Source organism: Macrosteles quadrilineatus, unplaced genomic scaffold (assembly GCF_028750875.1).
Source record: "Macrosteles quadrilineatus isolate MER2022 unplaced genomic scaffold, UCM_ALF_1.0 Scaffold_57__1_contigs__length_777910, whole genome shotgun sequence".
NCBI classification, from domain to species: Eukaryota; Metazoa; Arthropoda; class Insecta; order Hemiptera; family Cicadellidae; genus Macrosteles; species Macrosteles quadrilineatus.
The window spans coordinates 42472-56806 of record NW_026542650.1 but is presented as its reverse complement, the minus strand read 5'-3'; the positions used below and the strand labels follow the sequence as shown (position 1 = coordinate 56806).

Sequence of the window (14335 nt, the reverse complement as noted above, 5' to 3'; positions counted from 1 at the left end):
AGACGAAACTTATAAAATAATAAATAAAAAATATCATTAGATTTATTAGTTATTAGGCGTGGTTGGCATCAGTAGCTTTGTAGAAAATATCGATCTTCCACTCAAGCTTTTTCATATTTAGATTAAAACCCGCTTCTACATAATCGCCATATTAAAGTAACTATGATTGTTGAAGTAATAATAAATCATTAAATAAATCCTAGGTTTTTATGCTATATAGCTCGTATTGTTACATAGTACAGTTGTAAATTATGCATAATTTTCATAATAATAACCAACCAAATCCAGAAGATCTACCCAACCAAAAATGTTGTATAGAAAATTTAAATTCTGTGCGAACTCTTAATAGAAAGGAATGGAAAGAAAAATAAGATTCATATGTACAATCATATTTATTAAGGAAATATCTAATACTTTAAGCGTTTACGTTTAAGCAGTTCTGTAGGGCTCCGCCCCAGGGGTTGGGATGTGAGCACCCTCAGCGTGGAACCCTGTCTCGTCCGCGAACCAGCGGGTGACCACGGGAGTTCCATCGGGGGCAGTGTAGGAATACTGGCCTTGGATTACCTGCAGGAGTGATAAAATATATGAGGAATGATAGTATAACATATCAATAACCGGAGAAAATGAACACACTTTTATTTATTTTCTTTTTCTTTTGCTGTTGTCTACGACAGTGGCATTTTTTGAATTAATTCAATTCAAATTCTTTTAAGGGACGTTTGAGGAATTGAACTCGTCTCTCCCGCATCGAAGTCCTATACGCTTACCATAGGCTAACAACACACCCCAACACACTTGTTTATGAATATCTTTAACAGGAGTAAAAGGAGGTTAATGGAGTTAAGGAGTCATATGTAGTAACCTATACACAGCCCGATATTGATAAACTGTGTGTTGATAATGGTGCAATGTCTTATAATAATGTAAGAGATGAAATAGTTAAAAATAACCTTACACACGTAAAAAAAAATATATATACAATTATGAATTAAATTTATGATGTATACCTGGGCTTCATCCTCGGATCCTGCGTTTTTCACGTAACCACTTGCAGATGATGCAATTCCGTTTTCAGCTTCGAAACTGGAAAAAAGAAACACAAAGTAAATTAATAGTGTCCATTCATTAAAATGTGAATAGCAAAATCCAATTTTACTAGTTTGGAATACTGTTTTTGGGATTCCTATTAATTTCTAATGTTGAATATGAAGAAATATTTTAAAACCATACTTATATAAAGAAAATTGGAATTTCAATGTCTTAAAATTGGCATTTAGTATTTTTTATTTGACTGGTACAGTATTTTATAAATCACATTATCATAGACTATCGATTGTAATTTTATATCATAGTTATCAGATTAACTAAAGTAGTTGATAGTAAAATAATTCACTTACTAAAAACAGTTACGGTTTCAAACTCACAAAACGTTCGAGTTTTGATACAATTATTCTGAACACACGCCTATAACACGTTAAACATTCCTGTATGTGTGAGACATAAAAAAAAACACTTACTCATACGAGAAGGAACCATCAAAGTTATCATCTTGAGATTGACGTAAGATTGCCACAGGCTTGACATAACCGGAAGCTGCAGTGTACTGGGGCTGGGCTACATAGGCAGGCTGGGGTGTGTACTGGTAGGCAGGCGCGGAAAAGGCTACGGGTTTGTAGGCAGGCGCGGGGTAAGCTGCAGGCTTGTAGGCAGGCGCAGAGTAAGCTGCGGGCTTGTAGGCAGGCGCGGAGTATGTTATGGGTTTGAAGGCAGGGGCGGAATATGTTATGGGTTTGAAGGCAGGGGCGGAATAAGCCACTGGTTTGTAGGCAGGTACGGTAGCAATAGGAGCAGCATAAGTCTGGAAAGAATATGTACATACTGATTCAATTCATTAAATTGTGTATTTCAATATATCTAATTAATTCTGATCTCAGTTGTGAGACATACACTGTAGTTAATGTCCAATTATCTAATAATGTTCAAAAATGTTTCAACTTCCCGTGTTAATTTTTGTACACCTTTAGCATGTTGATCTCGATTATTATTACCCACAACCATATATAGCACATTTACATAATGCAGTAAAATGGCAAAATAATTTTTTTTTATATAAACATTGTTTTGATTATATGCAATATACGTTTGTATTTATGGAATATATATCTCTATGTTTTGATAGATATTAAATTTTTTATGTATGAGTCAACATACTGTTTACAAGACTTTTTTTTGGATTTTAAGTAAATATATAATGGATGCAAGGTTTGATCAACATTAGATTTCATTGGATGTGTCATAAATACCCACAAATATCATCGCCGTTCAAAACCAATTAGTAAAACAAATCAACAGAAAGGTAGATTTTATTCAAAAATGCACTCTTGTAAACATTTATTCAGTCAATTTGGTCAGTTTGGGGGAAAGTGTAAAAATGTCCATACAATAATTAAACATTTTTCTTGATATCTTTGTTGCTCCTAGTTACTGTAAATGATTCGTTACACTTCCCTGAATATACAGTATATATTTACCTTATAAGCAGGAGCGTCGGCTTGGTAAGTAGCAGGGGCGGCAAAGGCGATCTTTGCAGGAGCGTATTGTGATTTGTAGGTTATAGGTTGGTAAGACTGGTAAGCTGGTGCCAAGGGTACCACCTGAGGAGCTGCAAATGCTGAGACTGCCAGTGCTACAAACACAACCTGAAATAAAGTTATTATATTTACAATTAAATTCATAATTTAAAACACTTATTTAACGGTAATTGAATAATTTTGCATAACTTTCTGTCACGGGTTTTCTGGACGAATTTAATATATTTGTAAAATAACTGTCCTATTGTTCAAAATAAAATTAATTAACCTATTATTACATTAACGATGAGATTAGATCCCTTCAAAATTTAATGGTTAGTTTAATGTTCAAAGAAGAAAGGTAAGACATAAACGAATAAGATCATTTTGTTTGTTGTTTGTTTGTTGTGATTCCATTGTGTTTTTCAATAGTAATTTATTTACAAAATTAAAATAATTTTAAAAATTATACGGTGTATTTATTCTCATTACTTATCTCGCTTAAAACGTATATAACTAGTCGCTTTCTCGTATATACACTTCTTCAAAAAATCTTATTTTTTTGTATCTGGCATTTAATTAAATATGGAAACATTGACCTTTAGAAACAAATCTAGCACTATAATTTCCATCATACTAAGACCTTCAAAATGATTTGGATTATTTAGTGTGAAGACGGATTCAATATTTTAAATCTCATTTGAATAACTTATACATTTAAAATAAAGCTAAAACTTATCGAGCGAAATATTAATGATTGTGTTTTACGTTGGGTTTGTCAGTGCACACCAAATGGTTGTTTGGAAACTTTTGAAAAGATGTTTTTTGTTCAATTACCTTTAAAGTTACGCCTTCTTTCACTTTTTTTCAAAATTAAGTATCGATAAACTGGGGATAGTTATTTTTTTTAAATGAATTAATGAAATACGAAACTGTAACTGAAATGAAAATCAACCTTTACAGGTTGGACATCTCAATGCCCGAGTACCAGACCATTATTACTTAGATAAATTTGCTATAATGCTAAGTTCCTACTGTGATATGTATTTGAGTCGCCTAATATCAAATGAAGTTTTGTTTCACATCTTTAATATCATGAAAAAGTGTCCCAATTCAATACAACTAATTTAACTGTAATTGGATTTATAAGATTACATCGATAAACTTTATTTTTAATTTAGTACTTAGGTGAAGTTTAAATTCATTACTCGATAGGTGTTGTACTATTTAGTCATTAAAAGTATAAACATTATTTTTGAAATACAGTACTACTTAGCCACAAGTTAATACAAATTAAGAAGTGCTTGTTTTGAAATAAACTGTGATAAAACAATATATATTTAATTTTTTTTATGTTTACGATAATAATTGCAATCTAAAGCTCTATCCAGTGTAATATTTGGGGGTAGTTCTTACAATGGGTTGATTACAACGATTGAATGTAGCCTGATACTATGTAATGTAAGTATATGAGGTAATGATCGATATACTAATACCTTATCCTAGTTTCACACTTCATTACTTACCAAACCCTTCATGTTGCCCAGGTGAAGTGGAGACAAGAGTGAAGTAGCCGGTAAGTGTTGGGCGACTTATATAGAGGGTGAATCAAGATCAAGTTCAAGTCGCCAGATCTAGTTTACAAAACAGCTTATCCAAAGGTCAGGATGCGACATTTTGAATTTATTGCATATACATCCCGTCCCACGCACCAAGGCTGTGTTTTTGGCAGCATTGCATGCAATTGAGAAGAAAGTTGAGTTCAATCATAAAGTAATTCTATTTGCATTTTATTATGCATTGCACATTCGTCTAGTAAAGATATGAGGTAACGGATTTCGACATATTCCAGTTTCGGGTTGTAGGTTTGGTTTGTGTTTAGTTATGTGAAATCACCGGTAGAAATAATTCTGGGAAAGGTAAGTGAATAATTAAATTACTGCACATTTTTAGTTCGTAAGATGGATAACAACAAGATGTAGCTTAAAACAGATATATTTTGTGGAAATTGTTTCAATATCTTCTGCACTATAGGTTGTGTCTACGGTTCTTCACAAAGACCGTTTGATAAACCGTAGAGATAGGGGAGGGTGGCGATAGTTGATTAGTTGATATTGCTGTGGTACAGTAATCGCCACTGCCTAGTAGCTACAAGAATTGACTTATTTATAGCGTATGCATCTAGGAAAGAAGTTAGGTTCGGAAGTTAAATAATAAATTTAAATTCATCCGTAAGACCGGGCAACATATATTATGTCAACAAATAATGGCCATTCAAGTACAGCTAGACATACAATTCATGTTATTCACACATGTTAAAACTGAGCTATACCATTGACCATACACAGTATAGTATAGTATTTTATAGTATAGTATTTTATAGTATAGTATAGTATAGTATACCAATGGCTATACTAACAGAGATTTATTTACTCAAAACTGTTCTAATTAACAGTTCAATAAGTCTAAAATTAAAGTTATTTTGAATTATAATCTTCATAAATATGGTTCTTAACCCGCATAAAGAATCTTTCTTGAATACAACTTCGCCATCCCCCTCATTGACTGCCACTTCAATGTTAGTTCTTGAAAGTGTTATGTATGTAAATTTAAACTTAAACTTTTTCCTAAAAACAAAATATTTCATCGTCATCACACGAGAAAAAACCATCAATTTATAATAAACCAATTTAATTCTCAGATCTCACATGTTAGTTCTTTTGAGCTAGAAATAAGACGGATTAATATGTTACCACCTCTCCTTAAAATTGCAAAACCTGTAGATCTTAAGAAACAGTTTAAATGCATTTTTTTAGCTTAGTGTATATTCTTTGAATGGATTAATTGAAAATTGTAAATCAATGGACTGATGTATTTGATTCGTAAGCAATTTGTTATACAGTATTTTTGACGTTGTCATAAATTGTAAATGTGCGACAATCAGTTATTTGACTTCGATAGATTAGTTCATAAAGTATAGTTTTAGTTAAGTTTTAGAAATTTAGTATAATAGTTTAGAATGAAAATTATAAGTAAAAAAAACGAATCAATTGGCAACAAATGTTTAAGAGGTTTCACTGATCATCTTAAAAATTTTAAGAGGTTTTTGGTTTATACACATCACTAATGTAATTGAGTACACAATCAAAGTAACTTTTCACAAAGTGACGGATAGGTTTTTGCTGTTATCGTTGGACTGTGCCTATAACAGAACTGTTGGTACTCAAGTACTTAGTCTTGACTCCAGGTAATTTTTCAAAGAGCTGAGGGTACCAATAGTTGACTTTGAGGCACTTCTAACTACTACAGTAGTTTCATTATATGACAAGTCGAAACACTTGATAGTTTTCATGCCAAACAAAAATTCTGACAATGATCAAAATAAATCGGATACTATCAAAACAATAGATGGAAAAGCAGTAAATGAGTTTTATTCGGATTTGATACTTTTTTCTGGTGCGTTTCTGCACTAAGATAACCTTTTCAACCTTCCCTCACAAGCAAAGTTGGGAGCGCTTATGAAAAATAATCAAACCCCAGCTTCTGTATTATGACTCTTTTTTCCTTCGACCATTTCACTTTTTACCGTGGTAATCTCAAGACATGTCTCAATCTAGTGATTTGTGGCGTAGCGACCCGGACGTTGTTATACCGTCTCAAGGCTGTTGAGACTTCTTTGTGAATCCTCCTGATTAGCATTCCACGGTCCGGGTCCACTGCAAGGAGACATCTGCTGATCTGATCTGCTGCATTACTGCAGGTTCATTACTTGGATATTTACGAGCTGCTGGGAATGTCGATATGCAAACTTATCCAAGTACAATCTAGTTTGGAAAAGTAAAAATTTGGTGGGTGGATATTGGATATGTTACAAAGATAGATAAATATAGTAAGTTTATATTAGAAATAATCCTGTAGAATACATATAACTTTACACATACCGAACTAAATATTATAGTCAAAACATATTCTCCAACACATCCCAGTATTTTGAGATATGATCTATTATAGGTACTCTTAGGACTTCATCGTTCTCTATAACAGGTAATCTTTCATTAATTCCAGTATTAATGGAAAGATTTAACATGAGCCTATTCAATCAAATCAGGATAGCTGTAAGATTCATTTACCGCAGGTTGATAGGAGTATTGACAAGCAAAGTAATCTAACAAAGAGTCTTCAAGTACTTTACATCATGTAGATATGATACATGGAGGAGACCAGATAGGAGAGAAATATTCCAATATCAGACACTAAGAGAGTTATTCAGCATAAATAGTGTCAATGGCGAGGTGAAATTATTTGTATATTTCATTATAACGCAAATTAGTGCATTTGCTTTTGCTCTACAGTGAATAATTTTTCCATTTAACTGAGTGGCCAGGTTAAGAGAACGCAAGGTTTAATTATTCTTTCACCTCCATCCGACGAACTTCCATTACTCTGGTAGTAAAAATCAAATAACTTCTCATACTGCACGCTATTACATGGATTTTGTGTGTGTTGAATCGTTAATATCACACCATTCACTAGCACTACTCGGTAAAGACTAACTTCAAACTTAAATAATATCATGAACAAACACTTTGAAGATCAGGGGGTCTAAGTGAGACCATTATGGAACACCAGAACACCAAAAGGAACAGGATGATTTAAAGAGCCAGCACCATTAAATTTTACGATGTGTTCTTGGTCAATCAAGTAGCTCCACAGCCAGTTCAATGAAGAACCGCAAACTCCATATCTTTTAAACTTTGCTACAGAACAATTGTGCTTAGTCTTATCAATAGTTTAAGTCGATATATAATCAACCTGATGGTCACGAATAGAACAAAACACAAAATCCTGGAATTGCAAATGGTTTTTTATTGTAGAGAGACCTCGCAAAAAATCATGGTGTTTTAGAAACATGGGCTGAGCTGGAAGTAGAGGGCTTCATGTACAATTCTTTAAAACGGGTGCATACGAGATACGCGCATGGTCCTAATCCCCAATAGGTTCCCTCCCCCCATCAACTACACCAAACTGCCCACTTGACCCACCAGGTACCCGAATCAAAAACACCAAGTAACTGCAGATTGTATTGCTATCGGGTGGAAATTCTTAATACTTGTCATATTACCTGATTTGCCCTCATTTTTCCCCTCCAGAATTCATACTATGACTATAGGCTACGTACTTTTTTTAGTTTTTTTAGTTACTTTTTTTTAGTCCATCTTTCAATTTATTACTTATTTCGGAAAATTTAAGTTTACTTTTTGTTTACCCTAAAGATATCCTATTCACAGTTTTACGATCTTGTAAGGTTTTAAAATTAACCTATTTTGGTCCGGATCCAGCCATGAAATAAAATATATTTAAATGGATACTGTAGAAAACACAAAACCTATATATAGACCTAGAATATTTAACCTATATGTAGGTTAAATATTAGATTTAGATTTTTAACACGCCGTATCATTGTATCGTTTAAAATGCCGGACGCTTATTGGTGTGCCAACGGATTGATTATATGAATCGCAAGCTAGATTCTTTCCTACCGTAGAGGTTGTTACCTAAAATGTATGTATATTTCCTGTTAAAAATATTATTATCATTTTTTATAATATACAGATCCTCATATTAGGCATATTGCCTTAAACTAGAATCGTGCAACTAGGCCGTAACCTAAATGACTAACACTCATTTTTTGAGGTTAGGTCCAAATTAGCACTAATTTTTGTTAACTACCCTAATAATCACACACACATTTAAACACTAGACAATTTCATGCATACTCTTTCTTCTTTCTTCAGCAAAAATCCTGTAGATACGCATATATCTGTTAAGTCCACAACACATAACCTACGGACGCAGTCCTACACACCTACGATAGGCGGCACAACACTGCAGTATGTGGAATATAATTATAATATAAATCTATTTTGTATTAGAAATGTAAATATAAAAATATATTTTTGATATATTGAACAAATACATTTAAAATATAAATGTAAAACGTTGAACTATACTGTATTTAAAATACATTTAAATATTATATGAAATATATTTACAAAGATATATTATAAATATAACATACAATATACACTTTAAATATATTTTAATAAATATATTCAAAATGTATTATGAGAAATACGATTAATTTATAATAAACTTATATTCGATTTATATTTAAAATACATTCTAATATATCTTCTAAAGTACAAAATTTATACATAATGCCAACTTATATTAATTTATACTATATTAAGAATATAGAATGGAATTATATATTTGTACAACTTTATATATTAACTATATTTTAAGAAACTTTAATATATTTAAATATATTCTTTATATATTTTCATGAATAATTATTTTATGTGGGATTGTTGTAAAACGGCATGTATAGCCTGAAAACAATTCTTTTTACTTGATAAGCATTTAAATCGTATTCTGTTGATTAAAATAACCAAGTTGAAAAAAAATCTTCGTAGGAAGGATTTTCTTTAAATTTCTACACCAATGGCATATAATATAAAATAAAATCAAGCGGCAAGAACCTCCGAATTATTTCGGGATATGCCGAGGATCAAACCTATAATAATAATAATAATAAAGCTTTATTTCTCCACAAGTAATACAATACAAGTATATTGATCTAAGAAACAAATTATTTATAACTTATAATATAATCAAAACTTATTGTTGATTAACTATACAAAAAAAAAAAAAAAACAGTTTGCATTAACTTGCGAAGAAATATACACACACAAAAGAAGACAAACCAACAAACCAGTACAACCATAGCAGCAATATCTTTCAACTATAGGGGTTTGTTCGTACATAGCGATAGGTTAGAGGGTGGTTTTGTTAAGGTAATTATTCCCATTGAACCTACCTGGAATCAATTTGTTTTTAATAAACCAGTACTGTTTCCAATCACAGAACATTGCTGGCCTAAACCATGGAGGAAGGTAACCCTCTAATCCTGTTACGGAAAGTCAATTACTGATGGTAAATAGCATCTTGACAACATTGGGGAAGAGGGGCTATCGCAAAAAGCTTTAATTATACGGGTAGCATATAAGACTCAAGGCTCGAGTGGGTGCCAAAAATCCAGTAAAAAAGCATCTCCGAACATCTCCGTCCAGCGACTGGTGCTATTAATATCGGTCGAAGGTCGTTTCAGAGGGCGTCAAAGCAGAAGTAGATCCGACCAATGATGAAGCACTCCTCCCCCCTAATACTTATAAATACTTGATCCTTCCTTACCGAATATCTGTATTGATCTGCACTCTGCCATGTACTCTTTGGTAAGTGTCGTTTCCCAATTATTGGTTGTGGATACTGTATCAGTATTGTCAGAATAATATGTTACTAAATGTCATCATGTTTGTGTCAATCAATAGGCTCTTTGCTCCTCTAAAGAGTTTTGGGACATTCCTAGATACCCCTTTAAATCAGATGTGTCAACTACTGTTTTAGAATAGTCCGTTTCCTAATAAACCTTTATAGGAAGAATATTTAATTCGATTTTCATAATTACAATTCTTCTATACTATTGCAACATAGGACGATAGGTAATATCACTTTTATATCGATAGGTGAATACATCTTTACTATAACCAATGTGACAATTTTAGCTATACGTGTTGAGGAAATATATTCTACATTAATAAAAATCTAGTGTAGTATTACTGGCAATATCGTCTAGAATCAAGTTAAATTAACACAATTAAATTGATACTTCCACTAGACTATCAAGGTATCTTTTAAATGTATTCATTAAATTAAGATAGTTAAAAACTTTATTAAATATCAACTAGAAATGATAATTTTTTAGGCTTGGCTTTTTATAACTAAACTGATAACACCACAGAGTATATTAAGAAAATGTATATTCACATAACTTCTCTAATAGGTAATAGCTAATGTTGTACTATAAACGAGGCACGGGACTAGATCTCTTTGCCACCTTAAAGCATAAATGCAAATTCTTTATTCCTTCACAGTAAAATGTTTGTATTTTATAGGTACAATATTTCAAATTAATATTCTCTGATTTTCGATCGTACCAACCAACATAAAATCTAATGAGTTTGGAAACCATTTCTGCCTGACTTTGAAAAGAGAGGTTCTAAGGAGATACAGTTTTCACTTCGTTGCGCTGTGTTTCGAAAATTTAAAACATGCCAACCTTTGCGTTTATAATAGTTTGAAGTTCAAATCATCACCTGTTATTTTCAGATGTATATGCTAAATGATGTGCCTTGTCTGTAATTATGTTGTCGAGTAATTGTTAATCTTACAGACAATGAAAATATTCCCATATACTGCTCCCATATAAATGCCCATATAATGTGTCAGCTAAATATAATATTTCCACAGTGAAATGCCTATGATAAATATTTAGAACAAACCTTCATTATTGTTTGAGACAAAGTAATCAAATTCGCCATTTTTATATCATCATTATAATCATCATCATCATGATATTTATCGATTTAGACAGATCAGTAATTTTATATACATTTACAAATGAATCTAAACTGGCCTAGTTAAAAACACTATATTTAATGTATACATTGATTAAAGGGACTATTGGTTTTGGCTGTCGCCACGGCGTCTCTGACATCAGCAGCCCCTCAGTATGGTTTCAACCCCAAGCCTGTCACCTACGTCAAGCCTATCCTCATCTTGAAGCAAAGCCAGGATAACAACTTCGATGGAACCTTCAACTACGAGTAAGTACCTTCCGTTCCTTTAAACTACCAAATAATCGTTATCTACATAACAGTTGCATTTAGAAAATGAATCTATAGGTGTGTACTAAACTGTTTAAAATAACCTACATTTAGTTTCATGACGAAATCAATCCAAAAAAATCGGAAGATAACAAGTATTCAAGTATATAAACTACTAAAATTTATTTCAAAAGCTTCTAATACCTATCTAATCTAATACCTAAGCTTGTAATGTTTAACTAATAGTTTATTAAAAATGTTATAGACAATTTTAAAACTAATATAAACAAGTGGTTTATTTTAACAATTCGTCTTAGTTACATAACAGATAATACTCTTTAGCCAAATATTTGATTTATTTCGAGAATATAAATCGAAGTGCCCTGAAAAGGATTTTAACAACGTGTTCAACCACTAAAGATATGTTTACGAGAAACGTTAAGTTATTTTTTAGAAACGCACTAGCGTTTGATAATGATTAGTTTATTTGCAGGTTGATATAAATATTACTAATAAATACGGTTTCAGGATTGTCTATTTTTCATAAAAGTCTGCCATCACTTTTTTAACCAACCGTCATGGCTGTCTATAAACGAGTAAATAACAGATTGTAAACAATTCACGCGGGTAGGCTAGTTTTCTCTTGGTGGCCCGTGCTATAATACCGCTGATTAGTAATGGATTTAGCTAACTATGCACATTAGTTAATGTATGGTGCCATAACCAGTTTTAAAGCCCACAATGGTATACATTTACCAATTGAAGAATGTATATATATGGAAGTAGAAGTACCTTATATTGGAGAACAACCGCCACTAATCACACAAATCTATACTATTTAAAGGAAAATCAAATGAATTAACAGAAACCTTTATGTTATTGACAATTTATAAAAGTAGGAAATTTATAAAAGTAGTAATTATAAAAAACGAAAACTCTTAAAAGTCAAACCATTTCAATCAACAATCCATTTCACATCAAATATTTAAGTAAATCCGTTGTTAATTTAATTACTTTTGAATAGTTTGGGTGCCTATTTTTTGGTTATTTTGTATACATTCAATCTAGACTATTCATAAACTGATATCTTTCTTATTTGGTTATTATTTATGACGTTCTCCACTAAATTTGGGACACGATGTTACAGTTTTGAGTCAGAGAATGGTATCGCCTCTTCAGCCAACGGATACGTGAAACAGATCAGCCCCAAGGAGCAGGCTCAAGTCATGCAGGTGCGTTATTGGGAAAATAAGCTTATTTTAATCACATAGCTATAAGTATTTATCTGATTACTTGGTAGTATGTATCCAACAAACACAAACATACAACTGTATGACTAAGGAGGTAATGTTGCCATTGAAGCTACACACTGAAAAACCATTTTTTGTAGAGACTTAAGGCTACTTAACTGCAGGCTCTTTATTTTTACTCACCACACTGTAATAAAAACGTATTTTTTAAAATTCTTAACTAGGTTGTGATTAGTAATTAAAATTGCATGTTTGAAAGTCTGTAAATAAAATAAAATGTATTCACTTATTAGTGAACCTAGAATGTGCCACTTATAATTTTGATTACATACTACAAAGCAGTTACATTTTAAAACAAGTTTAACAATTCACACAGTATCTTACAACCAGCCAGAGAATTTGTCAAATTTGATTGACAAATGAATAAATTGGTTGTTTAAGCGGCCTGAGGTCTAACCTTAAGTGGGATGAATATGACAATTATTAGTATGTTATACCATATTTTACATAGAAGATATATTCACATTAATACATTTTGCAATTAAAATATGTTTCTAATTGATTCAGTATATTAATTTTCTATAAATAAATAAATATGTGTTATTGGTAGATTTAAAACTTATTAGAGATAGAGAACTAAGATTTTGAGAAAGTAGAGATGGAGATGAAATTTTCAAACATAAGTTAACACAGAAATACTTGACGATTAGTTATGTACGCAGTAGATTGTCAATCCGAAAATCTTATTTGCTGCAGCAACGTCCCAAACAACAACGATAACATCTTCTCTATATAGCACACAATGATAACCACAGTATTACATAAACATTTGATTCACCCCTTCCCATTTCACATTAAGTGTTCGTTTTTTTATTTTGTAATAATATAAGATTTGCTGTTCCAGGGCCAGTACTCCTACATCGCCCCTGACGGCACCCCAGTGGTCACCCGGTGGTACGCGGATGAGACTGGGTTCCATGCTGAGGGAGCCCACCTCCCCGTGGCACCCCCTGTACCTGAGGCCATCGCGAAGTCCCTGGCCTACCAGGGTCCTAGGATAGGACGGCGTTGAACGAAAGTCAACAGATGACTCTCAAATACGTGCAATATTCTTTTCATTCTTATTGTAAATACTAATTATCAAATACACCCTTTCCTTAAAACTGTCTGTGTTTTTTTTTCATAAGATGTTCCCAAGTGTAATTTTGCATCATGTTTAACATATTTAAATTGTTTGTTCGCTGAATGACAAGTTAAATATCAAACGTTGTAAAAGGCTAATATATACACAACATCAATGTATTTGAGGTAAATAATTTGAATGCAAGATCAACATTTGTTTGTATGACTTCAAAACAAGTTTTTTTTTTTATTTTTTTGACAATTCATACACTTGACTAAAACCCATAGTGATGTGGAGGGAATATATAGGTGACGGTCATACGATGGTTTACCGTACATCAGTTCATGAATAAGAACCAAGTTGGTTTAAAATCGAGAGATTAGTTTACTGTAAATAATAATAAAATAAAAAATAACTCTTCTTAGACTTAATCTGATGTAATTTTTAATCTGATATAAATTGACTTCAAAAAGATAGATTCTGACTACCATTTATTACATTCTAAGTTTTATATTCCAAAATTATTAAAACTACAGATACTGATAACGTGACAATGTTGATCAAATCGTGCAATAAAGTTATTGTTTAAATTTAAATTATTTGTTAAGGCAAAACTAATAACTTAAATACTACTACACTATAAACAAATATCGACTGTTATTG

The 14335-nt window shown here is 32.0% G+C and overlaps 2 protein-coding genes across 2 annotated transcripts; one reads left to right on the top strand and one right to left on the bottom strand.

Moving 5' to 3' along the window:
* Positions 1–373: 373 nt before the first annotated feature.
* On the bottom strand, positions 374–4124 carry LOC128981911 (endocuticle structural glycoprotein SgAbd-1-like). The gene is made up of 5 exons (XM_054400902.1): positions 4100–4124; positions 2535–2702; positions 1521–1861; positions 1011–1086; positions 374–567 (listed from the first exon to the last, which is right to left on the bottom strand). Exons 1-5 carry the CDS (start codon positions 4109–4111, stop codon positions 430–432), a joined length of 735 nt encoding a protein of 244 aa, XP_054256877.1. The 5' UTR covers positions 4112–4124; the 3' UTR covers positions 374–429.
* Positions 4125–9781: 5657 nt separating this feature from the next.
* LOC128981913 (endocuticle structural glycoprotein SgAbd-2-like) lies at positions 9782–13712 on the top strand. The gene is made up of 4 exons (XM_054400904.1): positions 9782–9868; positions 11151–11299; positions 12447–12531; positions 13454–13712. The coding sequence occupies exons 1-4, from the start codon at positions 9857–9859 to the stop codon at positions 13619–13621; spliced, it is 414 nt and encodes a 137-aa protein (XP_054256879.1). The 5' UTR covers positions 9782–9856; the 3' UTR covers positions 13622–13712.
* Positions 13713–14335: the final 623 nt, after the last annotated feature.

Bases quoted from the DNA above. Each gene is read 5' to 3' on its own strand.
- LOC128981911 (XM_054400902.1), bottom strand. The intron at 1,087-1,520 runs GTAAGTGTTTTT...TCTTTTTTCCAG, and splicing joins GATGGTTCCTTCTCGTATGA to TTTCGAAGCTGAAAACGGAA. The intron at 568-1,010 runs GTATACATCATA...TCACTCCTGCAG, and splicing joins GATCCGAGGATGAAGCCCAG to GTAATCCAAGGCCAGTATTC.
- LOC128981913 (XM_054400904.1), top strand. The intron at 11,300-12,446 runs GTAAGTACCTTC...ACGATGTTACAG, and splicing joins GATGGAACCTTCAACTACGA to TTTTGAGTCAGAGAATGGTA. The intron at 12,532-13,453 runs GTGCGTTATTGG...TTGCTGTTCCAG, and splicing joins AGCAGGCTCAAGTCATGCAG to GGCCAGTACTCCTACATCGC.